Source organism: Rhinolophus sinicus, chromosome 15 (assembly GCF_057876585.1).
Source record: "Rhinolophus sinicus isolate RSI-liver-muscle chromosome 15, RSI-T2T, whole genome shotgun sequence".
NCBI classification, from domain to species: Eukaryota; Metazoa; Chordata; class Mammalia; order Chiroptera; family Rhinolophidae; genus Rhinolophus; species Rhinolophus sinicus.
In genome coordinates, this window is record NC_142515.1 from 119,328,356 (window position 1) to 119,353,524 (window position 25,169).

At 43.3% G+C, this 25,169-nt stretch overlaps 1 protein-coding gene across 8 annotated transcripts; it reads right to left on the reverse strand.

Moving 5' to 3' along the window:
• Window positions 1–1,520: 1,520 nt before the first annotated feature.
• NOCT (nocturnin) lies at window positions 1,521–20,453 on the reverse strand. 8 transcript variants are annotated; one of them, XM_088792609.1, is made up of 6 exons: window positions 14,439–14,549; window positions 12,560–12,663; window positions 7,417–7,454; window positions 6,173–6,222; window positions 4,582–4,851; window positions 1,521–3,465 (listed from the first exon to the last, which is right to left on the reverse strand). In XM_088792609.1, the coding sequence occupies exons 5-6, from the start codon at window positions 4,841–4,843 to the stop codon at window positions 2,630–2,632; spliced, it is 1,098 nt and encodes a 365-aa protein (XP_088648735.1). In that variant the 5' UTR covers window positions 4,844–4,851; window positions 6,173–6,222; window positions 7,417–7,454; window positions 12,560–12,663; window positions 14,439–14,549; the 3' UTR covers window positions 1,521–2,629. The 8 variants fall into 8 exon arrangements, with proteins under 8 accessions (XP_088648735.1, XP_074194616.1, XP_074194615.1 ...); XM_074338515.2 differs by lacking the exons at window positions 12,560–12,663; window positions 14,439–14,549 and adding an exon at window positions 20,023–20,437; XM_074338514.2 differs by lacking the exons at window positions 12,560–12,663; window positions 14,439–14,549 and adding an exon at window positions 20,023–20,437 and having other exon boundaries at window positions 6,173–6,288.
• Window positions 20,454–25,169: the final 4,716 nt, after the last annotated feature.

Sequence of the window (25,169 nt, forward strand, 5' to 3'; positions counted from 1 at the left end):
TCTTCAGTAGCTTGCAGTATGAATTCTGGGTTAGAAAGAAACAGTTCTCGTTGAGGTCTCCAATAACACAATAATCAAATCAAACAGGTGCTCTATTTTTTCCCACATGGTCTTGTGGCTCAGCCTTCTTAAAATTCTCCTTTGATTTTCTATAACACCCCTCCTGGTTTACCTCCTGCCTGACCAACTCTTTTTAGGTGACTTTGCTTTCCCGTTTAATGTTAGTACTTACCAAGATTCCGTCTATGGAGCTCTTTTCCTCTTAGAGTAGTTGTAAGAATTAAATGAGTTAATTTAAATATGTTAAGGGTTTAGAACCAGTGTCTGGCATATAGCAAGCGCTCTATTAAATGTTTACTATTATTTCACCTCAGCAAAATTGTTTATCTCATCTAATGCATGTGGTTTTTACTACCAACTATATTGTTCTAGACTTGAAGTCTTAGATGGGTTTATCTAATTGCCGACTGGCTACTTCCTCCTGACTGTCCAGCTGAACTCTCTTCCGTCTAAACCCTGTTCCTTAGCTCTTAGCTCAGTAAATGACGTTACCATCAACCCATTACTCCTTCCCCTCCGTCACCTTCCCCTTACTTACTGTGCTCTTCCCTGTCGCCTCCCAGGACTCACTCCCCCCAACATCTTATCTTCAGCTGAAGATAGTATTTAAGGTGGTGACCTCAGCCATTTTGGCAACTGAACTTTTTCTGGTGTCTTTCCCATGTATACAGGAGGTATACATGTTATATTAAACTTTTGGTTTTCTCCTGTTAATCTGTCTTTTATTACAGGGATGTCTCAACCAAGAACCTAAAAGGACAGAGGGAAAACTCTTCCTCCCCTACAGAGCAATAGGCTATATATACACCATAGCGCCTAGGTGTGAGTAGGCTATACCATCTCGGCTTGTGTAAGTATGATGTTACATGACGAAATCCCCTATTTCTGCACTTCTCAGAACGCGTCCCTATCATTAAGCAGTGCGTGACTATTGGTGGACATTATTTGACATCCAAACATTTCCTTCTCATCCAGATATGCTTGCGTAAGGCTGTTGTGATGATCTCTTTTCAGGTTGGTGTACTTTGGGGTAGGTAAACAATATTTAATGCCTGTACTTACAAGTATTCTAATCAGTATTGTTTCTCAACATGTTTACCATTAGTCATGCCAAGATTTGAACCAAACGGTACAGATGTTCTTTCTGCTTGACGTACCTTCCAGGTAGCCTTAAGATAGTACGTATGTCTTCAATGGACTGAAAACCTCATTTGTTTCAAAAGTGGTTCCAATGCAGAGTACTTGGGGGAACCATTTTGGGGAACTCTCACTTCGGTGCCGAGGGATACCATGCAAGCATAGCATAGATGCCTTAAATGTGCAGCTGTAGATCCATCTTAGTCCACTTTAAAACTGAAGGCCTCTGTGTAAATGGATAGTGTGGGCACCACATTTAATAGTACTGAAAGATCAAATCTATCCCAGATTCTTTTTGGATTAAAAAGACAAGACATTAAAAGTCTAGTTTTAAAAGACCATTTATTAGCCTTAAATATATACAACTCACGGATGAAGATATTTATCAATTTATTATCAATAGGTTATTTGTTTGGAAGGGGTTTCACCTGTTACCTTTACCACTTTTTTTTTCCCTGATAGAAGAGAATTCCAGGTTGTCTAACTTTTTACACTCTAGATGCTTTGAACCAGTGACCTGGCTATCTTAGGAAATTTCAGTGTGAGCCTCATGAATAGGTTTTCTAGTTTTCCATCTCTGAAAAGAAGGTCCCACTGACTTTCTTAGCCATTGCCACGAAACAGCTCCTAAATAACCTATTGTGAAAAGCATATTCCAATATCGATGATGACACTGAGTGACCTCCAGTGTCTACCAAGAACATGCCAACTGGAAACTAACTGCATCAACAGTGATTAATGAAGACTGACAGGCCATGGAATCTTGTCTGAAAACACAATAATGGGGGACGATGGAGGCACAGCAAGAATTATTTATGAAGACCTGATACTTCCACTTAAAACACCTCCAGGCAGAATAGTTCACTGCTAACTAGCACCCTACTATTTTGTTAGACCCCAAAATAAAAATATCCTTAAGCTTGAAGGAAATTACTATGAATTACTCTCTAACTTATGATGCATGGTTTTCAAATGTTCATAATACTATATTAATTTTACAGAAGATATAAAAAATAAATACTGCCATGCATATCTTGTTGACATTTAGAAAACTCACAAATAAATAACTTGAAATGCTGTCTAGAGAAATTGCTCCTGCATACTTACATAGTTAATTGTGGAGGACTCAATTCTACTTTTATATAGCAGCATCAAACCAAAAAAGCAAGCCTACTTTAATGCCCTTAAATGATCAATGTGTAATGCTAAGGGAAAGAATACAAGCCAAAACTGGAGTGCAAACACCTTTTTTGCGATAGGTTTTAATGGAAAAGGTTTGTGAACTAAGGGGATTCCTTCCCATGGGCATGCTGGAAACATGGAAGTGAAGTGAGAGAAACTGGGAAGCCTTCCTTGGGCAATGTATCCTCTTTCAGTTTCCTAAAACATCCCTGGTTAAGACTCTTGTAATTAAAACAACACAGATAAGTGTTTATAAAAGTCCATCAGGTTCCTCATTAAAGCTGAAGTCACATACTAGAGATAGGTGGTCTGAAGGATAATTCAAAGATGGTAGTCGGTTGGGTCCAATCTGTTCTTCGGTGAGTAAATCCAGAGCTGACCTCACGCTCAGGGCATGTTTAGAATACCAGATGTAGTCCAGGGTGTGACGGCACTCCCCTGAGGTCCGAATCTTCCAGGTGGTGTACGGCGGTTCCGACTGACCGTCTGCACTGAGCAGCTTGTAGGCGCTGTCCAGGTTGAGGCTGGAGGAGGCGAAGCGTTTGTAGACGTCCTCTGTTGGCTCTGCATTGAAGTCCCCACAGACAATAAGGGGAAGCTTGGCTCCCTGGGTGATGCTCTGCAGGTTCTGGAGAAGGTCACAGCCTTGAGCTGACCGAAACTGCTCCCAGCCAGTACGTGCCTTCAGGTGGGTGACTGCGATGCAGAACTGCCGACCGGACTCCTTGCACTCCATGGTCTGTGCAATGGCCACCTGATTGGTTTTCAGGGTCATGGCCGTCAGCCTAATATTGGCACTGTGGACTAGCTTGAATCTGTTCTGGAGGAAAAACAAGGCACAGCCATCGGGTCCATTGTTACGTTCAACATCTAGACAAGGTGACCAAGGTTTGGGGAAAAACGTGCCTTGATAGCCCAGTCTACTGAGGAGTGGCTGGAAGGTGTCAAAATAGTGGTCCACCTCTTGGAGGCACAAGATATCGGGCTGGTAGGCTAGGATTTCTTCTAGGATGAGACATTTCCTTTCTTCCCACTTGAGTGCTTCAACAGGGCATTGTACAAAGTTGTCTTTGCCTTCTCCAAGAGCTGAAATAAAAAGTTGCTTGTGAGCTACTACAGAACCACGACTTCTAAGTGCCTGCGAGTCTCTGCTTTCAGTACCACTCAAGCCCCTCTGAATGCTGTGCCTCTGCCTCAGAAGCTTTGGGTGATTCTTCTCTGCCTCACCTGTATTAACCTACCAAACGACACCTCTTACCGCCAGATGAAACAAGCAGCTGATTTTCTTTCACATTAAACTCTTTCCTGGACATACGGTGTTGAGTTTTAGCCTTAAGAAAAAATGTTCTCTGCAATCCCAGGAATCTAAACTGTCAGATGAAATAAAGATATTCAACTCTATATACTGATTTCAGTACTAATAAGCCATATGAACCGATATAGGCACCATTCAGAAGGAATGGGCGGCTTTTCCTACTTATGGATGAACACGGGAAAAAATAAATGAATCCAAGATTGTAAAGTCAGAGAGTTCTTTTCTAGGGGGGAAAAAAGAGGGGCCCTTTTTCTTAAAATTTCACCTGCTACATGAAAGGCAATACTTTGGAAAGCTGACTGGCACATCTGCTTTTTAATTCAGCAAACCCAGGAAAGAATTCCTTTCTACTGTGACAAAGTAACATCTGAATGAAGAGAGAACTGAAGCAACATCTCTTTGGCTTCAGGTCATACAGATACGTGTGGCTGAGCATCGGGCCACAGGAATACCCAGGCTCACCAGCACCCGCACAGCTGCCATCCCCTGCAGAAAGCCCTCCATGTTCCCCACTCAGGAGATTCCGTTTCCCCTTTGCAGATGCTATCTTAGCACTCTGGACTGAAAGCTGGAGACGACAAAGTTTGGAGGCTGATAAAAGACAGGGTCCTTTAATTTTTGATGTGTTGGGAAGCAGACTTTCACTGTTCTGGTTCAGCCGACAAACATAGACGGTAAGGAATAAATCTTGAGTTGGTGGATTTATTAGTGGAAATCAGATGACTCCCTTTCTCCGCCTCCCCTTGTGGGAGCTGATGCGCCCTTGTCACCCCATCTCCCCATACCTCTTCCCTCCACAGGACATCAGTGCACCGGGCAAGTGCAGAAGCAGACAGGCAGCAGCACACACCTAAATGCTCAGGCACAAAAGCATCAGGCGTACGTACCTTGGGCGAGGATGTTCCACTGCATGACCCTAATAGGTGGGTGGCTACCGTGGCAATCTGTCCTCAGAGCCACAAAATCCCTCTGGAAGCGGGGAGGTCGAGTGTGCAGGACGGCCCTGCATTCCTCCAGGAGCTCTTTAGGATCAATGGGCTCCAGATGTCCTGGGTCAGGTGACACCAAATACTCTGGGTGCTGGGAGGCAGCGCTGCTGTTCAGTGTCTTGGCCAGAGCACTATAGAGTCTGCTCGTACCGTTTCCCATGGAACACGCTATAGGAAAGGTAAAGAAAGCAGTTACACACTCAGCTCCTCTCTTCCGTCTTTACCCCACTCAACTAGAAGGTAAAGCATTTACTGTCCGTAGAAGCCAAGAGCTCAATTTAGGACAATGTTGCCACGTTCTTAGATAATGCCATTCCCACAAAGGTGGACTAAAGGAGTTTCCAGGGTCTAGCTTTCTGCTAGAACAGGGAAGTGAACTGTTAAAATTGGTCTCTGATTATGGTAGTTCTTTTAAGGGAAAAATACCTTGATCTTTATGGCCCTTTCTAACCAAGGATTTGTCTTTATAATTTATAAACCCAGTCTTAGAAAAGCATGGCTACACAAAAAGTCCATTCTTTTTTCTATATATTTTAATAAGACCAATTTATAAAGAGCCAGATGTTAGAAAGCACACGTAAATCCTAGAGAAGAGATTAAGTCACAGCAGGCTGCTGCTCCAGCCATGTCACCTGTCCAGGTCCCTGTTGTGTGAAAAGAAACGGCTGGATGAAACCCATATCCCATTTCTTTTCAGTGTGAACTGTAAATCAGGACTCTGACTTTCTGTGGAACTCTGTGGACCTCGCTGAGCAATACAGTTGATACTCTAATATCAATTGCCAGATTTATTAAAAATAAGGAAGGACTGGGGGCAGACCGGTAAGAAACAGTTGCCCACATTTCCTGAGATTCTGGAAGGAAAGGAGAGGAGAGGTGCAGGAAGCATACCATCTTCAGCGCGTTTTCTAGTGCTTTGCCTTCTATCCTAATAGATTACATGAGAACAGAGTACAATATTCAACTAATTAGCATGAGGGAAGTTGTACGTGTCACTTCACTTGTGAGCAGTTGATTACTCTTAGAGATCAATCATGTTTTCCTTCTGGTATAAATTAGGGGCAAGTTTTACTTGGGACAATCTCCAAGATTCTGTACGTGGTGAGTCTTGGTGTGGAGGAATCTGGATTTCCCTACCACACCCCTATCCTTGCCTTCTCTTCAAAGACACAAAGTTTTTTAGTGTAAAATACAGTATTTGGCAGCGTGACTGACTATCTGACACTAGCAGTGAATTAAATTCACTATGGCAGGTCACAAAAACGAAATCAAACATCACCAAATGTCTTAAATGTCAAGATCAATAAGCATGTAAGCATGCAAGCATGCTCTATTGTTCCTTTTCATCAACTCAAGGTAGTTTTTATCCCACCAGTACGAAAACTAAGGCAAAGAAACACATCCTCGTTTTCCCAACATACATTTAAGTGCGCATGCATCAGCAAACAAGACTTCTCACACGTGCACATGCACAGATGCACATACACACCTGTTTCCAAACTGTTTGATTTGAATATATTCCTTTATCAGTCTGCTTGCCTGTCCAAAGGAAGAAATTTTCTTCTTGGCTGGCACTACAGCTTTGAAAATCTCTCTTCTGTACTTCTAGTTTTTTAAAAAAGCAGTTACTACTGGTCTCCAGATCAGTAGTATCAGCATCACACAAACTGTAGACCAAATGTCACAAGGGCACCATGGGATGTTTGAAATTTGAAACACAGCAACATTTGACATCTGTCAGGCTCTACAAACTACCAGCTTGATGTTGCTCAATTTCAACATGATTGCTCTGCATCCTTTTGATGATGTCATATCTTTGCCAAGCTGAGTTTTGGGGTGGTTAGTGTGATAAAAAACAAGTACCATATGAAAATGACTGAAAAAGAGGGTAACAATGTCCAATAGGAGCCCAAGGTTTGAGGAGTTATGTGAAGCCAGAAAAACTACCCTGAATCATACTTCCTTCTGAAAACTTGGAAAACCTTCAGATAAAGAGAATATGGAACAGAATAACATCTGTTCAGACAATGAAAGCGTGCCAGAAAGACGCCCAGAAAGCAAATCAAAACTGCATCCTATTGTAAAATGAGCTGAAAGTTAAGAAAAATGGTAGAATGTCCTAAGAATTAGTATATGTGCTGCTGAAACGAGCACAAATGTCCTAAGAATTAGAAAACTCAGAAATGAGGAGATGAAGCATTTGAGAGAGTGGCAAATATATGCTCGTTTTAAGCAAAGAAGATCCAACATATGGATAACAGGAGTTCTTGTGGGCAAACCAATGCATGGAAATGAAGAGTACAAAGTTTCAATGATGCAGGATGAATTAAGTGGTAGAGATCTAATATACAACATGGTGACTATAGTTAATAACTATTGTATAGCCGAAATCTTGAAGACCACATTTTAAGTTATTTCGAAACGTACATGTGCACACACCCACCACGTGGGGTGACGTTACTTAGGATGATTGAGGTGATCATTTAACAATGTATACGGTTTATCAAAACGTGGTACACCTTAAATATACACATTTTTTGTTAATTATAGCTCAATAAAGCTGGAAAAATGGTTTAAAAGAAAAAATACATGGTGAAAAAAAGTACCATGAAAAATTTCAAACATCAATACAAAAGCTTTGCCTTTGTTACTCTAAAAAAACACACACAAAAAACAAAAACCTTTAAGAACAAAACAATACTTGAAACTGCATATTGAAGAAACACCACATACCTGAGAATATCAACTCAGAATGACCAACACCAACTGGACTGTAAAGAAAAAGAAAAACAACCCTTGGGCATCTAGGCAAAAACAGCAAGTAATTATAAGGAAAACAAAATTAGGGCATCACCAGACTTCAACTGCAATGTTTTCTGCCAGAAGAAAATGAAGTTACATATTTGAAATATATATAAATCAAACTTTATATATGTGGCTCATCTATATGTGAGCCAAGGATTTTATATGCATCAAAACTGGAATATTGACTCCATGAGCCCTTCTTGAGGAAACTACTAGAGCAGGAAACTACTGCAGCCAGGGGTATTTTTGTACAGTCCTTGAGCTAAGAATGTTTTGAAAGGGTGCACACAACACACACACACACGTCAGGATCATTGTTGGCCCTCAAAATCTTAAGTGTTACTGTCCAGGCCTTTACAGAAAAATTTTGCCACCCCTGGAACTAGAGAACAAGCTTCAGACCAAAATGACCAGAGACATTGACATAAGAGCTTTAAACATAAAGCTACTTAAAAATCCAAGTCTAGGGGCTGGCCCGGTGGCTCAGGCGGTTGGAGCTCCGTGCTCCTGATCCGAGGGCTGCCGGTTCGCTTCCCACATGGGCCAGTGGGCTCTCAACCACAAGGCTGCCAGTTTGACTCCCGCAAGGAATGGTGGGCTGTTCCCCCTGCAACTAGAAACGGCAACTGGACCTCGATCTGAGCTGCGCCCTCCACGACTAAGACTGAAAGGACAACAACTTGAAGCTGAACGGCACCCTCCACAACTAAGATTGAAAGAACAACAACTTGACTTGGAAAAAAGGCCTGGAAGTACACACTGTTCCCCAATAAAGTCCTGTAAAAAAAAAAAAAAAAGAGAAAGTCCAAGTCTAAATAAGGATAAAAGAGAGTACAATATATGGAGGGTGCCCAAAAAATGGATACACATTTTAAGAAAGGAAAACTATTAAAATTGAAATAATATATACTGATAACAAAAGATGAATACAACTCATGTTTGACTTCTGCAATTACAAGAGGTGCTCAAAGTCGTGACCATCAGTGTCCAGACACTTCTAATTATGACGAACTACTGCTTGAGCAACATTGACCAAAGTGGCCACTTGTATACATTTTTTTGGCACCCCCGGTATAATGGCTATGTGATCCAACAATGAGCACACGAAGATTTAGTACAACCAATAAAAGGAGGGGGTGGTCATGAAGCAGAGACCAGAGTGAGAAGACGCATATTCAATTGAAAAATTTTAAGCTGTTTTCATTAACCATGATTAGTAGTGGTATTAGTATTGTTATTCCGAGACTGTTGTGTGGATGTGACATGAAGCAAATTGGACGTCCTCATTCCATCATTCCCTTTCTTCAGTTCAGATTTGGAAATACATTTCTAGGCTATTAGCTACAACACTCAAAACATTCTTGTCAAAGCCAGTTCATTTTGGACCAACAACAGATTATAAAATCTGATCATCCACCTTATTTGTGACTTGGCCTCTGAAAGACTTTTGGTGGTTTTCAAAAATTAAATCTACCTTCAAAAGACAGCTTTGCAGCAAAAAAGATGAAAGGGGCTGGCCCGGTGGCTCAGGCGGTTGGAGCTCCATGCTCCTAACTCCAGAGGCTGCCTGTTCGATTCCCACATGGGCCAGTGGGCTCTCAACCACATGGTTGCCAGTTCAATTCCTTGAGTCCTGCAAGGGATGGTGGGCTGCGCCCCCTGCAACTAAGATTGAACACAGCACCTTGAGCTGAGCTGCCACTGAGCTCCCGGATGGCTCAGTTGGTTGGAGCGCGTCCTCTCAACTACAAGGTTGCCGGTTTGACTCCTGCAAGGGATGGTGGGCTGTGCCCCCTGCAACTAGAAACGGCAACTGGACCTGGAGCTGAGCTGTGCCCTCCACAACTAAGACTGAAAGGACAACTTGACTTGGAAAAAAATAAATAAAATAACATCAGTTTCCAGTATGATTGATTAAAAAGAAATGTGTTATGGAGAAAAATAAAGGAGAAAGGGCAGATAGGGACTGCAAGTGAGTAGGGAGTCGCTAATTTATACAGGACGCTTAATGAGGCCTCATTAAAAGATAGAATTAGAGCCAAGACTTGAAATCAGTAAGTCTTCTGGAGACCCAATGGAAGGACATTCTGGGCAGAGGAACGGCAAATGCAAAAGCCCTGAGGAAGGAACATGCTTGGCAAGGTCGAAGAGCCTTTAGCAAGGGGATGAGAGTGACTTACAGAATGACTAAAAGGGGAGGTCAGTGAGGTCCGGGGAGCAGGTTAAGTAGGGCCTCAGGACTTGAAGCCACTGGAGAATTCTAAACAGGAGAATCTGACTTCCATAAAAATCTTACTGGTTGATGTATTAAAAATGTACTGTCGGGAAATAAGGGCAGACATAGGAAATCATCAGAGGACAAAAGACAGTGGTAGCTTGGACTAGCGGTAGCAGTCACAGTGGTTGGGCTCTAAATAAATCTAAAATAGGAGCCAACAAGTTCTGTGGGTGACTTGTGAGAGGAGGAAAGACCCCCAGGGCTGCTGGCCAAATGAAGGATGAAGTTGCCAACGCCCGTTAGAAAGATTTGGTGGGTTTGCAGGAAATAGGAGTTTGGCAGTTAGGTATGACCGATGTTCAGGAGGGAGGTACAAGCTGGAAATAAACATTTGGGAAATGTTAGTGGTCAGAGACTAAAGTGAATCTGGAGAGAACACAGGTCAAAGGATTGAGCTCGGGGGCAAATCGGGGAAGACAAGGTAATAAAAGTGTGCAAAGGTGACGTGGCCAGAGAAGTAGAGAAAAATGAGAGTCTGATCTTCCTGCAAACAAAGTCAAGACTATTTCATCCATGAGGTAGTTACCTCCTGCGTCAAATGCTACTGACGATAGTTGGCGGCAAACACATCTGGATTTAGCAAGGTGGAAAACTTGGGTGACTTTAACAGCGCTTTCTCAGTTTTGGTGTTGTGGGGAGAACAGGAACTAGGACAGATAGTAGATTCAGTATTTTGAGGAAATTTTGCCCCCAAGGAGGAGGTAAATGGAGTAGCAGCTGGAGATGGAGTTAAGAATATTCGGGGAAGCTGTTAACGCCATGTTTGTTTGCTAACGGGTGATACAGGGAGGCGACCCAAGGAAGCAGGACACTTCTGGCAGGATGGCATGAGGAAACAAGCACACAGACCCTCTATCCTCCAAAGCAACTGTAAGCCCGGACAGAATTGTCAAAGCCAACTGTTTCAGCATTCTGGACACAGACCAAAGGCACGCAACAAACCGAGAAGCTTTTATGCATGAAAGCGACTGGAATTCAGGTAAGAACAACGCTAGTCTATGCCATTCCTCCCTCCTCCCCCAGCTCTGTGGCAGTAGTTCAACTAAGTTGGTCAGCAGAGAAATTGAATTATTGAGTAAATATTTCCCACAAAGAAAAGTCCAGATTGTGATGGCTTCTCTGGTGAGTTTATCAACTATTTAAATAAGAGATACTACCAATCCTTCACAGACTGTTTATTGCTTCTCATGTACAGCCTCTCTGGAAGACAGTTTGGCAAGTTTTTTAATAATCTAACATGGACTTACCATACAGCCCCTAGGTACTTAACCAAGGTGAACTGAAAACTTAGGTTCCTGTAAAATTCTATGCGAAATGTTCCTAAGCAGTGTTATTAATAATCACCAGAATTGGAAGCGAACGAGATGCCCTCCACCATGCAAATAGATAAACAGCTGTGGAACATCCATACGATGAACCCAGCGATAAAAAGGAACGAACTATTGATTTGCAGTATTCATCCATGCAACAGGGTGAGTCTCAGATGCATTTTGTAAGTGAAAGAAGCCAGGCCCTAAAAACCACACCTTGTATGATTCTGTTCACATGACATTCTGGAAAAAGCAAAGCTGTACAGATTGGTGGTTGTCGGGGAGGCTGGAGGTTGCCAGTGGCTGACTGGGGGAATTTTCAGGTTGACGGCACCAGTCTGTGCAGTACTAGGATGGTGGACACATGACTACATGCCTTTGCCAAAATCCATAGAAGTGTCCATAGCAATGAATAAACTGGAATGTATGCCTATTTAAGATATCAGCCAGGAACTGGAGGCATCAAGAGGGAATGCAGACTTTGACCACTGAATTATTTCCCAGGCTAGGGAATTAGTAACTAAAACTGAACACTATAAAGACTTCACATACTACTTTTTACACTTTGTTAACAAAGTACCAAGTCTTAGACCACTTAGGGACTGCAATGTAGTAAGGCTAGGTATTTAAACTTGAAAACAAAGGACGGCTGCCCATCCTAAGAGTGATGCCAGTTGACAGTATGGCTAATGACGACCGAATGCTTTGTATATGCCCTATTCACAGATTCTTCTTGTTTTGAGTGTATTTTCAATTAATTCTCATCACAATCCTAGGACGTAGCTACTCTTCATATGCCCTTTTTACAATGAAGAAATAACTTTCTCATAGTTTCTCACTTGTGAAAAATAGCACTTTTTTTCTTTTAGAGTTTCAACCATTAAAAAAAAATCTTTTCACACATAAATACAGTCCGATTCCACTATTTCAAGCCAGTCGCCTGAAGTTTTATGCCTTAATAGGGGTTGCTATTCAGGGCTTTAAAAAGCTTGTCAAAGGTTCAGAATAACTCAACATTGAAAGCCAGTTTTGTGAGGTGAGATAGAACAAATAATTCATCTGGGTGGTAATTAAGATATTGAAAAATAGAACATCTTGATAAAACATTTGTTGAACTTTATTTGGCACTTATACTAGCTTCTAGGCCCAATTTTATGTGTGTTTGTATATGAGTATTTTCAATTTGGCCCCATATTGTATTCAGTTTTTGCCCCAAATTTGTTTTTTTCCAGCTATTTCACGAGAAAAACTATCAGCCATCCTTCCCAATGTGATACACACTGTGTAATTTATATAGGCAATAGGCAGATCAAAATAGTTGTATTTCTTATGCCTAGCTATTAATTTAGCAAACCCACTCCCGCCCCTTGCCATTTCCTAATTCTATAAGCATATTTCCATATACATTTAGAGCTGATACCTTCACTCTGTGCATTATTATTAATATCTTACTGCTACTGTATAGGAATAAATAAACTCTTACCCTTACAATAGCTTTTGAAGATTTGCCAGAATTCAGATTATTTCAATTCTTGCAGTACAGTAGCAGTGCGTAAACTTCCCCCATTCAGTCATCCCTTTACTTTCCTAAATAACAAAGCAGAAGAGAAGTGGGCTAATCGCTACCGTACAGAGTACATGCTTCCTCGTCCCACTACCAGTTACTGCCCACTTCTAGCAAGAGGCAGACGACAGTGCAGGCTCTCAGGAGTGCCCACCAGAGGGAAATGATCAGGGATAATGAAACCCCTTCACATCGGTAATTAAAATGCTGGATGAGAACGTAACGGTTGAAACCCAAACTGACTGGGCCTACCATTCCAAGAGCTAAAGCACTTAGAGGCTAAAAGCACTTAGAAATCACAGGGAAAGACTTCTCTCCACACAACGTTTCTCTAGTTACCCAGCAATTGCTTATTCTTGAATTTGCCCAAACCATTCAGTCTGTGAATAATTTCTTTCACAATTACCAGTAGTATTAGCTTAGCCTCTTGAAATGATGGCTTGGCAAAAACACAAATTAAACACCAAAAACTAAATAAAAGCCAGGATTAACTGGGTACACACCTGGGAAACTGAGGAGCTGATCAACCTCCCGCTCAAGGAAACCTGGCTGAGTAAAGTACACAAAAACTAAACGACAGATGTCACAGGAAGGTGTCACTGAAAGAGCAATCCTATGCTGCCATCTGCTGGCCATGTGTTGAACCTCAGTAAGTGGAGACGCTAATTCAGCAGCTGGTTTTCATTAGGCCCCTTAGAGTAGGTTCCTAAGTAAACGTGACAACTTTCAAGCCGAGTGAAAATATTCACAAGATAACCACTGACATAAAACAGCTGGGGTGTTGGATATGTGACATATTTAGTTAAAACGTGTAGAAATCAATAAATAAAGACTCAGCCCCTCCGCCAGCCCAGTTGTAAGGACCAGCTGCTCCCTTTTACGCCTGGCCTCCTCTTACATAAGTCACCCTCGATATTGCACTACAATCCCTGTCCTTTCTTCATCACACTACGCTCCACGACAGGCTGTGTGCCTTGCTTAGCAGGACAGTAATTGCTGGGTCCCAGAGGCTGGGTCCTACGGGCCGATTTCGGGACGTACTATTTTCTGGTGAGGGTCAAATACTTCAGTCCATGGCCAGTGTTGAAACGTGTGTCACTGAGCACCACCGACTGAATGCCCGGAGCTCTCAGCAGTGTAGTGTCGTCAACATTTCTCAGTACGATCGGGGGCGTTTTAGAGGTGAACAGTCTCTAAACACTCAAGTTAGGCTGCCTGCTTTCAAATCCCGCTCTTCCTTTTACCAAGAGGATTCTGAACAACTTCTTTACCCATGTGGGGATGGTGTAGCCTCCTCCGTCGTGTTCCTGTGAGGACTGTGGTAAGCTAGCTATGCCGGCACATCCTGAGTGGGCAGCTGAATGTGAGCTAGTCTGTGACATCCAGTGAAGCTCGCTTTCTGGGTGTAAGAAGACTATTAGCATCCGAGAACCTAGCGTGTGCCATGCTACTTCCATGTATTTGCATCGTGCTTTTCCAAAAACAGGCAAAGCAGGTATTGTATTTGCCGTTTGACAGGCACGGCTACAGTTTTCTCACGATTGCATGACTGGTGAAGGGTCTGGCGCTACAGCAGCTACCTGCACCGTAGCTTCTCGACAGACTGAGTAAGTGTGATGGAGCCTTGCCAGGGGCACACAGGAATAAACAGAGCTCGAATTCCACCTCCTCCTGTCGACGTCACTGCCATCACAGCACACACACTGGCACAGCACAAAGTGTACAAAGCAGGATAATGACCCGTGATATCAAGTGAAGGTCATGACTGTCAACCTAATGTGTCTAAAAATACACGCACCTAGACACAGGGTGACAATCCACTTGACCTTTCTTTGCTAGGCAGCCGTCAAAGAACAGACAATGCCAAAGTGTTCTGCAGACCAGGCTGAGCTGTACCTTCAGTCATGCCAGAGTCATCTAAAAAATAAAAAGCCCCCCACAATAAACGCTGAGGTTAACATGTTTGTTGGGTGCTCAGTTGTGAGTTGGCTGGTTAGTCATTTCCGCACGCTGGGCTTTTCTAGCATGATGCTCTGAAGTGAAATGTGGGGAGGCAAAAACTGCAGGAATCTGGTGGGACAGCTGCGCTCCACTAACAGCGGGTCTGTTACTACGTCAGGCCCATCACGAACACTTCGGGGGTGCTCAAGGAAATGTTCGTTTTTACAGGTATGAGGAGGACTGTGAAAGCTAAAAGGGTTTTGCTGATAGTACAGAGTTCTTCCCTCTCCATTGGGGCCGTAAACTATGGTCTGTGAGCCACATCTGGCCAGCACCTGTCTGTAATTTGTGCTGCCTGTGAGCTTTCCTTTTTAAATGGTTGAAAAAATATCTAAGAACAATATTTTGTGACGTATGAAAATTTTATGAAGTTCAAATTTCAGTGTCCATAACTAAAGTTGATGTGTTATCTATGGCTGCCTCCACACTACAGTGGCAGAGGTGAGTAGTTTTTTAAGAGCTCGATTGCCTACCGAAGGTAAATTAGATACGGTTCTTCCCCAAGGAAGCTTGAAGAAGCTCTAAACTGAGTCAGAGACAAAGGGCAGGAGAGGTGGAGGGGCAATTGTTAGGGCATTTCTTTCAAGACTGGCATGTGGAACAGCTGTGCTAGTCACGCCACCTTTCTCACACAGACAGAAGCTGGCAGGGGTGGCTTCCACCTGCTGGAGAGAAAGGGGGCGGCCTGCCTTGGAAAGACCCCCAAGGATGATGGACCCGAAAGAGAAGCAGATGAGATTAGGAGCTAACTCTGGACTGCAGGAAAATTTGTGAAAGGCGGGTGAGAGCTGAACAGAGGGAGAACACAGAAAGAAGCCCTCCTTGCTTTGGCAAAGGTGGAGGTCTCCAGCCTGCTCCCTCTTGGGTGTTCTGGGAGAAGCCTCGCTGTACACCCTCCACATAATCTTCCCACTGAGCCGAGCCTGCAAACTCCCCTTTAGGAGGCTTGACAGAGAAACAGGCATAACATACTTTATCGGTGTAAAACTACAGGAGAATATTATGAACACAAAACAATAGGCTTCTATGAAAAAAGGAACAATCAGAGAACTAGAAAATGTCTAGAAATTTTAAATGACTGCAAAATAGAAAATAAAGAAGCGATAAAGACATTAAAAAATGAGAGAAGAGACACAGAGGATAGATCAAATGGCGAACAATCTATCATAACCCCTCATAATCCAACAGCAGTCCCTAATTTGTGGGGACATAAGAATCCATTAGTAAGAAACTTCTAGCATGCTTCTAAGTATTTAAATAAATGTCCTCCCTGGCTGTCCACCGGGCTATCCATTAGCGTCACCCGGTGCTCAGTCCCCAATCGCAGATACTGAAATTCAGAAGATCTGAGTGGGGCCCAGACCTTTTACTGATAGTGGAAAGAAAAAAAAAATACTTGTTAGAAACATTTAAGTCTGATGGTAATAATTTTCTTTAGCTCTCTTTCCCCTGGGCACTGCTGCCCACATCCCTGTTGCTGGATTCATGGTCATCAGTAGGTTTCAAGTGTTGCTCTGGGACCACATAGAAGAGGACAGCGAGCTAAGATTTTCTATTATAGTTGAGGGCTTCTTTCTCCTTGTGGAAAGGCTGATTTTTCCTGTATTCTACAAATAAAGATAAATCCAAAACACTGCTTTTCATGAAACTACAAGTGGGTTTACTATGGAGCTAAACACCATGCATAGCCTTTGAACTTCTATTTATTCATGTGGGAAAACTATCCAAGTGGTTATCAAGGTCTCCTAAGTTCAAATACAGATGCTGAGTCTCCCTCCTTCTCCTTCCAGGAAACAGTAATTGCCTCACTCTTAGTAGACATCACAAAAACCTACACGGTGTTCTATTTATCCACCTGCTCACTGTGTAAGTTGTACAACTGTACCGATACCCTTCCATTACAACGTCGGTCTCAAGTTTTTTCTCACTGAACTTTCATAACTGCACCAATTCCTTCCCTTTCTTAGAGTTGGCTTTTGTTCAGCTAACTGTTCTCGCTCAGGGGCCTCATGAATTGCCTAAGGCCCCAAGCTCAAAGATCTTATCACTTTTCCAGAATCTTCTCTGAGTTTTCTCAAACTTACCAGGAATAAGTACCTTGGAAAGGAGTGGAGCGTAAATCTGCATTTTAACAAGCGTCCCAGATGATTCTGGAAGCACCTCTTTTTGACAGCACTCATCACTGCTCCCATCCATACCTGCCACCTTCTTCCAGGCATTGTGTGGTCTCCTCTCCCGGCCTGTCACCCTCCTTCACCTATCCAATGTAAAGTTGTTTGTTTCCCCCCCCCCCAATCCAGCCACACTTTCTTCTCAATTCTTGCCGCAATTAGTCATGAGACACAATGTAATACTTGGCCATGTAAGAGTACTGCGTTCAATAAAACGTGGGGATCAACTGATATCAATGTATCTTATTTTCCCTAGGTAAAGTCCAGTGTGAAGAGACAGCAGGCAAGGTTCCAGGATTTGCAAATACTCATGTATGGGTGTGTTGAATGTGACTCTGCAGCCATGGCTATTAACTCAGAAGCCCCAAGAGGTCACTGTATTTAAACTCTTACCATTCAATGCTACAGGAAAACAATGCCTTAGTTCTCCTACAAGGAAAGTAGTTTATTTCTGTAGAAGCTTGATAATTACAAGCCTTCCCATTTTTTTCTCTCTCCTAAGCAGCTTACTGACAGTTAAGGGACATACTAAATAAAGCCATCTCCTCAAATGAACTGGTATTTGCTTTTTAAAATTGTACTAAGAAAAACAGCAACACGCTCCTGCGGTGAACAGTAATTCAGCCAACTCCCCATTATCTGAGGAGGAATCTGGAGGACGGCACTCACAAACCTAGTGACTCCTGACTGCATTTCATCCAGGAGAGTAGCTGCGGCGACTGCTGCTTCACGCGGGCTGCTGTCCTTTGCGAGAAAAGGTAGTAAAACACTGAGATCATCTCCCAGGTCCCCTTTAAATTCTAATAACCTAGTATTTGACTCCAAAGGGACTTTCCAATACCTCTCATAGCCAAGGGGCGTCAGTTAGGAAGGAACTGACTATGAAATGAGGTCAAGTATTGGGACTTATTTATCCCCCGTTCCCAAAAAAGACTCTCTGGAGGGAAGAGTAGCTCTAAGCTCCTTGAAGGCTTCTCTTGCCAGATGTCTGAACTTTGTGGCATCTAAGGATAACCTGGAGTTTCATTATTATTGTTATTTTGTTAAGCAATGTGGAATCTGGACCCACCAATAACAATTCTGTTTAATAAGTCTGCAGTAGGCTCCACAAACCTGCTTTTAAAAGCACTTACCGTGTTTCCCCGAAAATAAGACCGGGTCTTATATTAATTTTTGCTCCAAAAGACGCATTAGGGCTTATGTTCAGGGGATGTCATCCTGAAAAATCATGCTAGGGCTTATTTTCTGGTTAAGTCTTATTTTCGGGGAAACGTGATACTGTTTTTAAAAGCACCTGATGCTGGTTCTGAGGTTCTTTGGGAACATTTTGCAAGGCGCCTCTTCTCTCACCCGGCTGCTTCCATGTCTCATGCCTTCTTCCCCTCTTTGCTCCTGCCTTTTCCCAAACAAATGTTTTAGTCTCTTTCAATCCTAACCATGCTTCAAGGCCCACCCACTTCTTGAGCCTAAAAAGACCACCTTCTTTAAACGGGCCGGTGTGCCATCTGTAAACCTTTAACTTGTAAGTGATGATGCCATTAAACAGTCTTTTTGTAAATCGCATCTCTTACTGGGCAATGAACTCCTTAAAGGAAGACTAAGGCCCACAGTGTTTTTCCTCCTATAATAAAGCACCTACAGTGTGTGAGACATTTGGTAGACTTTGGGAATGCATGCGTGATCAAGCAGTGAGTGAAGGAATGTTCTAACAAGTAGCTGAAGCTGTAAGTGCACGAAACAGGAAAATTGCCCAGATTTTAGTAACTGTCTACAATAGGTTAAGGACCATAAAGTCCTGTAATTTCTTTATCTGTAGAAGTAGGGGATTTCAGAGGACTTTTTAAAAAGTTCTTGAAACAGCTTTCTGTGCCCAAAGCCTCCCATTCCAATGCTCTATCTGACCTGAGCATCTTTTCCTCAGTTAACAGCACAGCCATGTGTATCTGTATTACACACGTTATCTGTGTCCCCAAGATGGACCTACCGACCAACTCTGCCTCTGAGGGGCTTTGAGGTAATTTAAGATATGAGCTGGTAAAGGAGACAGCTACTGGTTTTCTTTTACTTCTCCCACCCCAAGCATAATGTTCCCCTTGAAAATTTCTAGCAAGAAAAAACACTAAGTTATAAGGCGGTACCCATTCTAACAGTTATTTCACAATGTGCCAAATTCCTATAGAACTGGGAAAAAAATCTGCACGACTGTCAAGTCCAGCCTTTCTAAAGAACAATCTAGAGTTTAGAGTCTCCAGTTAGCAGTTTAACATCCTAATTTTTAAAACTGTGTCTCGGCCTAACATACGCCAATAATCTGAATAAGTTTAAAATCTTGGATTCAGTCTCGTTTTGGATTATCACTTTCATTAATTAAAGAAAGCCACATTGAACATATTCTTTCTACTGCACAGTCTGTCCTTAAATTAGTCCAAAACTTTCGGAGCAAAATGTAGTTATGTATAATCGAGGATGGTCATACAAATGTCTTAAACAGCAATAAGCTAACTTGAGCACAACCAAAACACACGTTTTAGTGTGATGAAGCAATTGCTAGTTTGAAAGAGAAACTTGATTTCTCATCTTTAAAAGTATGATGAATTTGTATGTAATTTGTGGCCAGGGTAATACAGATGTCCTCTAGCAGAAACCGAGGTGGCAAAAAAAGGGAACGTCCAAGGTATGTAATGTATAAAATTGGCTCTTGGCAAAATCTTTACGAAATCTTAACTCAGGTATATAGGACACACAGTGACATCCGTATTAAGAGTTAGAAGGCTCCAAAAAAATCCGAATAAATGTAAAACAAGTCAATGTGTGTTCAAATGCACTGTTCACATGACTGAAAAAATGGAACCTCTAGGCCATGCAAACCACATGGTTAAATACAAGTGTCACTGGTCAAATGATTTTATTTTGCATAAAAATTCCCACAATAAGCGCCATAAGAAGTAAAAACAACACAAATCATTTGCGGGCTCGGAAAAGGGAAATGCAACGCGGGTCCAGAGCGAGAAATACTGAAGGCACGGCATCCGAGGATCTCACGGGAACCCGAACACTGCTCCAGCAGACGTGCTGCAAACCCCAGGCAAAGGGAGCGAAAAGGGGGAAAGAAGGACCCGCTTCCGCCGGCCCCGCAGCCCGCCGCCCGGCTCCCATTCATTCCGCGCGGGCTCCAGGTGGCGGCCGCGTCCGGAGCCGCCGGGCACTAACCTGTCCGCGAGCACAACGGCGCCGCACCCGAGGCTGCTGAGGCCGCTGCCGAGAGCCGGAGGGACGCGGGCCGGGGGGCGGCCGCCGGCTGGGACGACTGGCGGCGCAAGCCCGGGCCGGGGCGGCGGCGCAGGCCGGGCGCGTCCCTCTGCAGCAGGGCGGAGCAGAGCCGCCGCGGGCTCTGATACATGCCGGGCGCCGCTGCCACCACCGCCGCGGCCCCTCGCGCGCGGGAGGAGCGGAGCACGGCCCAGGCCGAGGCCGAGGCGGGCGAGTCGTGCAGACCCTCGGGCCGTCCCAGCGGAGGCTCTCAGGCTCCTTCTCGCCCTGCCCAGGGGCTGCGGAAAGTCCTGGGCAGGCGGGCCCGACTGCGAGGCGGGAGCGGCGGCGGCGGCGACACTGTCTGCCGCGATCTGGCGAGACCGGAGGAGCCGCGGTGAGCGCAGCGCGCTGACAAAGCGGGCGCTACCAAGTGGGACCTGGACGGGGGGATCCGTGCAGCCGGACCCCGGCGCAGCCGGGCTCGGGGTCCTAGAACCGGGGTAATTCCATTTTGAAAGGGAGGAGATCTTAAGGGGATCATGGATTGGAGGCTGTAGGACGTCTAAGGTGACAAGTATCCGTTGGAGCGGTTTTAAAATAATGAGCCTCCTCTTCAGTTGGCTGGAATGGAAGCGCCTCCAGGCGGGGAGTCCCGAGACAGTTTCAGGGCTGGGGCCCTGGGGACACGTGTGTGTCCGAGTGGAAGACAGCGTCCGCGTGTGTGTGTGTGTGTGTGTGTGTGTGTGTGTGTGTGTGAATACAGCAAAGGGCGTCCGCCCCTGACCCTTTCGCCGCGATATGTTGTGTTAAACGAAACTGAGCAAGATAAAGCGCCTACTGTGGGCGAGGGCGATCGTGAATATGACAGCGTCCGTTTCCTCAAGGATGTGTTACTCAGGCAAAGGGGGCAGAAGGTGGCAAGAGAAATCAGACCATAAAGCTCTACAAGGAAGATTAAGATCAGTGACACAAGATACCACAAGTTTGGCGATAGAGGTTATAACAGCCCCGGGGGTTCTACAAGTTTTATGAGAAGAATTGGCTTTTGAGTTGGGCCATGAGGTGGAAGTCTAGAATTTACACGTGTGGAATTTTGGAGGGGAGTGGTGGTGATTTACATACGAAGAAGGGAAATAAGCAGAAAGCCTTGGGCGTATTTGGGAAAACAACTCTAAGTTATGTAGGATGGAAACTATAAGAGTAAAAAGACAGATGGTTGGATACTTTATATTGGGGAAGGCAGAGATTACACTAGACTTAGTTTGGTAGGAAACGGTAAGCTGCTGCCTTTTTGTGAGATGGGCAAGGCCCCCCAGTTTAATTGGAGGTCATGTATCTCTGGAACACGAAAAGGAAGGAGAAAGTAGACCAGCTGAGATGAAAGATATTCTAGACCTGCTTCTGGTACTGGAAAAGAATGGATGGAAGAAATATCTCAGATCCAGCAGGAAATGACTAAACGTGAATGGAAGGGGGTGAGGGGGAGGGTACCCAAGACCGGATAACCTCCCTGAATGAAATATGAGCTAGAAATGTTTTCTTGGTGGATTTTCCCGTAGTTTTTGCTGATTCTCCTGTCTTGTGGAATGGGAAGCTTTTCATTACCAAGGATACTCAAAATATTTTTCAGACCTAGGTTATATATATAACACCCAGCAGGTATGGATGAGTCAGCTGGCACAAGTTGATCATAATTCCTGGGACACAAGCTCGTTAGCAAGTCATTAAACCCTCTTAGTCTCAGTTTCCGTATCTATAAAACAGGTAAAATCATACCTTAGTCATTAAGTGAAGTAAAAGCTGCTAATTAAATTAGCCCATAAAAAGTATTTTGCAAACATAGGCATACCTCATTTTACTGCGCTTCCCAGGTGTTGCTTTTTGTTTGTTTGTTTGTTTGTTTACACAAATTGAAGGTGGGACGCTCCACCAGCAAAAAGATTAGGACTTCCCTTATTGCCGTGGTCTGAAACTGAACCTACAATATCTCCAAGGTATGCCTGTGTGGCAAAAGGTTAGGTTAGAATCTAAGTGGCGGGTATATACATGTTCAGTTACAAATCTTTTTTGTCCGTCCACAAGCGATTCGTGAATCAGGCAGCATCCCATCTAGCAACTAAAAGGGCCTTCTGAGGAGTTGTACAAAATTGAAAGTTGTTTTTTTTTTTTGTTTGTTTTTTAAATAGGAGAAAGGGTAGGGCAAGGGAACTACTAGCGAAAGAAAAGAAAGTATTGTTTTGGGTCTGGATTACTTTTTTGGAGGCAAAGAGAAAGGAAAGGGTTTTTATCATGCAGATTGCCTCTTCTTGTATTGGGGGAGGTGGTGGAGAGGGCTCATGTGACTATTACGGCTCATGTGACTATTACCTTACTGGTGCTTGAGTGAAAAATTCCAGACTGGTTGATTACGATTATGTTTCTGGGAGAGCTTGAAACTGCAGTTAGATCAGATATTATATCTAAGTTTGGTATCATGGGCTTTTAGCATGAGTGATGCCATTTTGGGCCTGTGTTTTTTCCTTTAACACCTTATAACCTCATTTAGCATTAATTACCTTCTTAAAGATCCCATCTCCAAATATAGTCTTACTGCAGGTTAGGACTTCTGTATATGAATCTTCGGGGCGGGGGGCACATTTCAATCCATTGCACTGTCAAAGACTAGAAATAGATCTGTTGATGAGTAGTCAAACAAAGTTATGAAAACTATCCATCACTTTACTCTTCAGTTTTTAATAACTGAAGTGATATTATCTTTAGCATATTTAAAAATGAGGAAAAATCTCAACTGCTTTGACTAGATTTTATAGTTAATAATGAAACCTATTAAAAAATCGATATTAGACTCCTTTGGAATTTTTCATTCACTGTATTCTTTTTCAGGTGTTTTCAGAGGATCATCAGTTATCCTGAGCCAGGAGAATGTGTCTCTCAGATCAACTACTGCGACTGCAAAGGTATGATTGATTTATGGCCCCAGTGGCTTTGCTCTTGAAACCAGAGGCCAACTGCATCCAGGGCTGGTGCTGCCTGCGCGGCTCAGCCAATAGACCGACACAGGAGTTGGGCTATAGAATAAGCCTATATTGTCGGAACACCGGTGGTCTGAGCAGGTTAACACCTCCAAAAACTACCTTAACCTTCTCAGACCGGCTTGGGGTATTTAAGGGAAAATCTGGGCGTTCCTCCAGAGGCTATGTAATGGTATGTGTGTGGGGCCGTCTGCACGGAGCCTTCCCTCTGGCAGTGTGATTCTCTGGTGGAGTCAGCAACCTGGGAACAATGGTGGGAATAACCTGGAAAGAATGCTAGACGGAGAGATTGCACACCTGAAACTAATAAAAAAAGATGTTAAAAAATAATAAATAAAAATAAAGTTGCCTTTAGCTCAAAACATACCACAGAGGCACATCTTGGGGTGACTCAGCTGAACCCCTATATAACCATCTAAGTAAATGATCACATCAGATTTCGGCTGCTTGGTACTGAAGGGGAAAAGAAAACCAACACTCTTTCCACTGATGGAGTGGAAGCTCTTTTAGTGTCCCAAGGAAGGACCTTTAGAAATCATCTGTGTAATCTTTTTTATTTACAAATGAGACAACTGAGACCCGTAGTGTTTGGCTGTTACTTGCTAGGCAGGGGCTAGGAAGTACATTTTCTGACTTTGTAGGAAACCACGCCCCTAGAATTAAACCAGATCCTCTTGATTCAATTCCTCAGTACTGGCTGTAATTAAAAACAAAAACAAACAAACAAACAAAACCCAACCAAACAAAAAAGCTATCTGAGAACGTCCATGGTAAGGGGAAACAGTGAAAAGTTGTCAACTCCATACTTGGACAACATCTGCTTGAAAATATAAATAAAGAGACTGTCTAGGGTTTTCTTTTTAACCGCTTTATTGAAATGTAATTTACATACCACGCGATTCACACACTTAAAGCATGCAATTCACCCATTTAAAGTGTACAATTCAGTGGTTTTTTTAATACATTTGCAGGAAATGTGCAACTATCATGACAATCAATTTTAAAACATTTTGATAACCTTAAAAAGAAACCCCATAGATATTAGCAGTCACTTTCCATTTCTCCTCAACTCCCTCATCCCTGGGCAACCATGAGTCTACTTTCTGTCTCCATAGATTTACCTACCATGGGCATTTCATGTAAGTGAAGTCATGTGCCACGTGGCCTTTGTGGCTTCGTTCACTTAGCATAACATTTTCAAATTCATCAGTGTTACAGCGTGAATCAGTTCTTCATTCCTTGTCATGACCACATAACATTCCATTGTGTGGCTCTACCACCTGTTATTTATCCACTAATCAGTTGGCATATTTGAGTTGTTTCCACTTTTTGGCTATTATGAATAATGCTACTATGAACATTTGTGTACAAGTTTTTATGTGGACTTATGTTTTCATTTCTCTTGGCTATATACATATGAGTGGAATTGCTGGGTCATATGGTAACTGTATATTTAGCCTTTTGAGGGACTGTTTTCCAAAGTGACTGCACCATTTTACATTCCCTTCAGCAATGTAGGAGGGTTCCCATTTCTCCCCATCTATATTAGCACTTGTTATTACCTAGTTTTTTGTATAGCTATTGATTTGTTTTTATTTTTAAAGATTTTATTGGGGAAGGGGAACAGGACTTTATTGGGGAACAGTGTGTACTTCCAGGCCTTTTTTCCAAGTCAAGTTGTTGTCCTTTCAATCTTAGTTGTGGAGGGCACAGCTCAGCTCCAGGTCCAGTTGCCGTCTCTAGTTGCAGGGGGCACAGCCCACCATCCCTTGCGGGACTCGAGGAGTTGAACCGGCAACCTTGTGGTTGAGAGCCCACTGGCCCATGTGGGAATCGAACCGGCAGCCTTCGGAGTTAGGAGCATGGAGCTCTAACCATCTGAGCCACCGGGCCACCTGAGCCACCAGGCCGGCCTGTATAGCTGTTGTTTGTTATTGTCTATTTATAGCTATCGTAGCAAGTGGTATCTTATTGTGCTTTTGATTTGCATTTCCCTAATGTTTAATGACATTTGGAGAACTGTCTGTTCAGATTTTTTTGCCCATTAAAAAAATGGGATTATCTGTCTTTTTA

What these genes read in the sequence shown, in the direction of transcription:
- NOCT (XM_074338512.2), bottom strand. Translation starts at nt 20,212, where the DNA reads ATGTATCAGAGCCCGCGGCGGCTCTGCTCCGCCCTGCTGCAGAGGGAC. An exon ending in GCCGTTGTGCTCGCGGACAG is followed by an intron (nt 4,852 to 20,022) that starts GTTAGTGCCCGG and finishes CCTTTCCTATAG; the next exon opens with CGTGTTCCATGGGAAACGGT. An exon ending in GTGGAACATCCTCGCCCAAG is followed by an intron (nt 3,466 to 4,581) that starts GTACGTACGCCT and finishes TTTTTATTTCAG; the next exon opens with CTCTTGGAGAAGGCAAAGAC.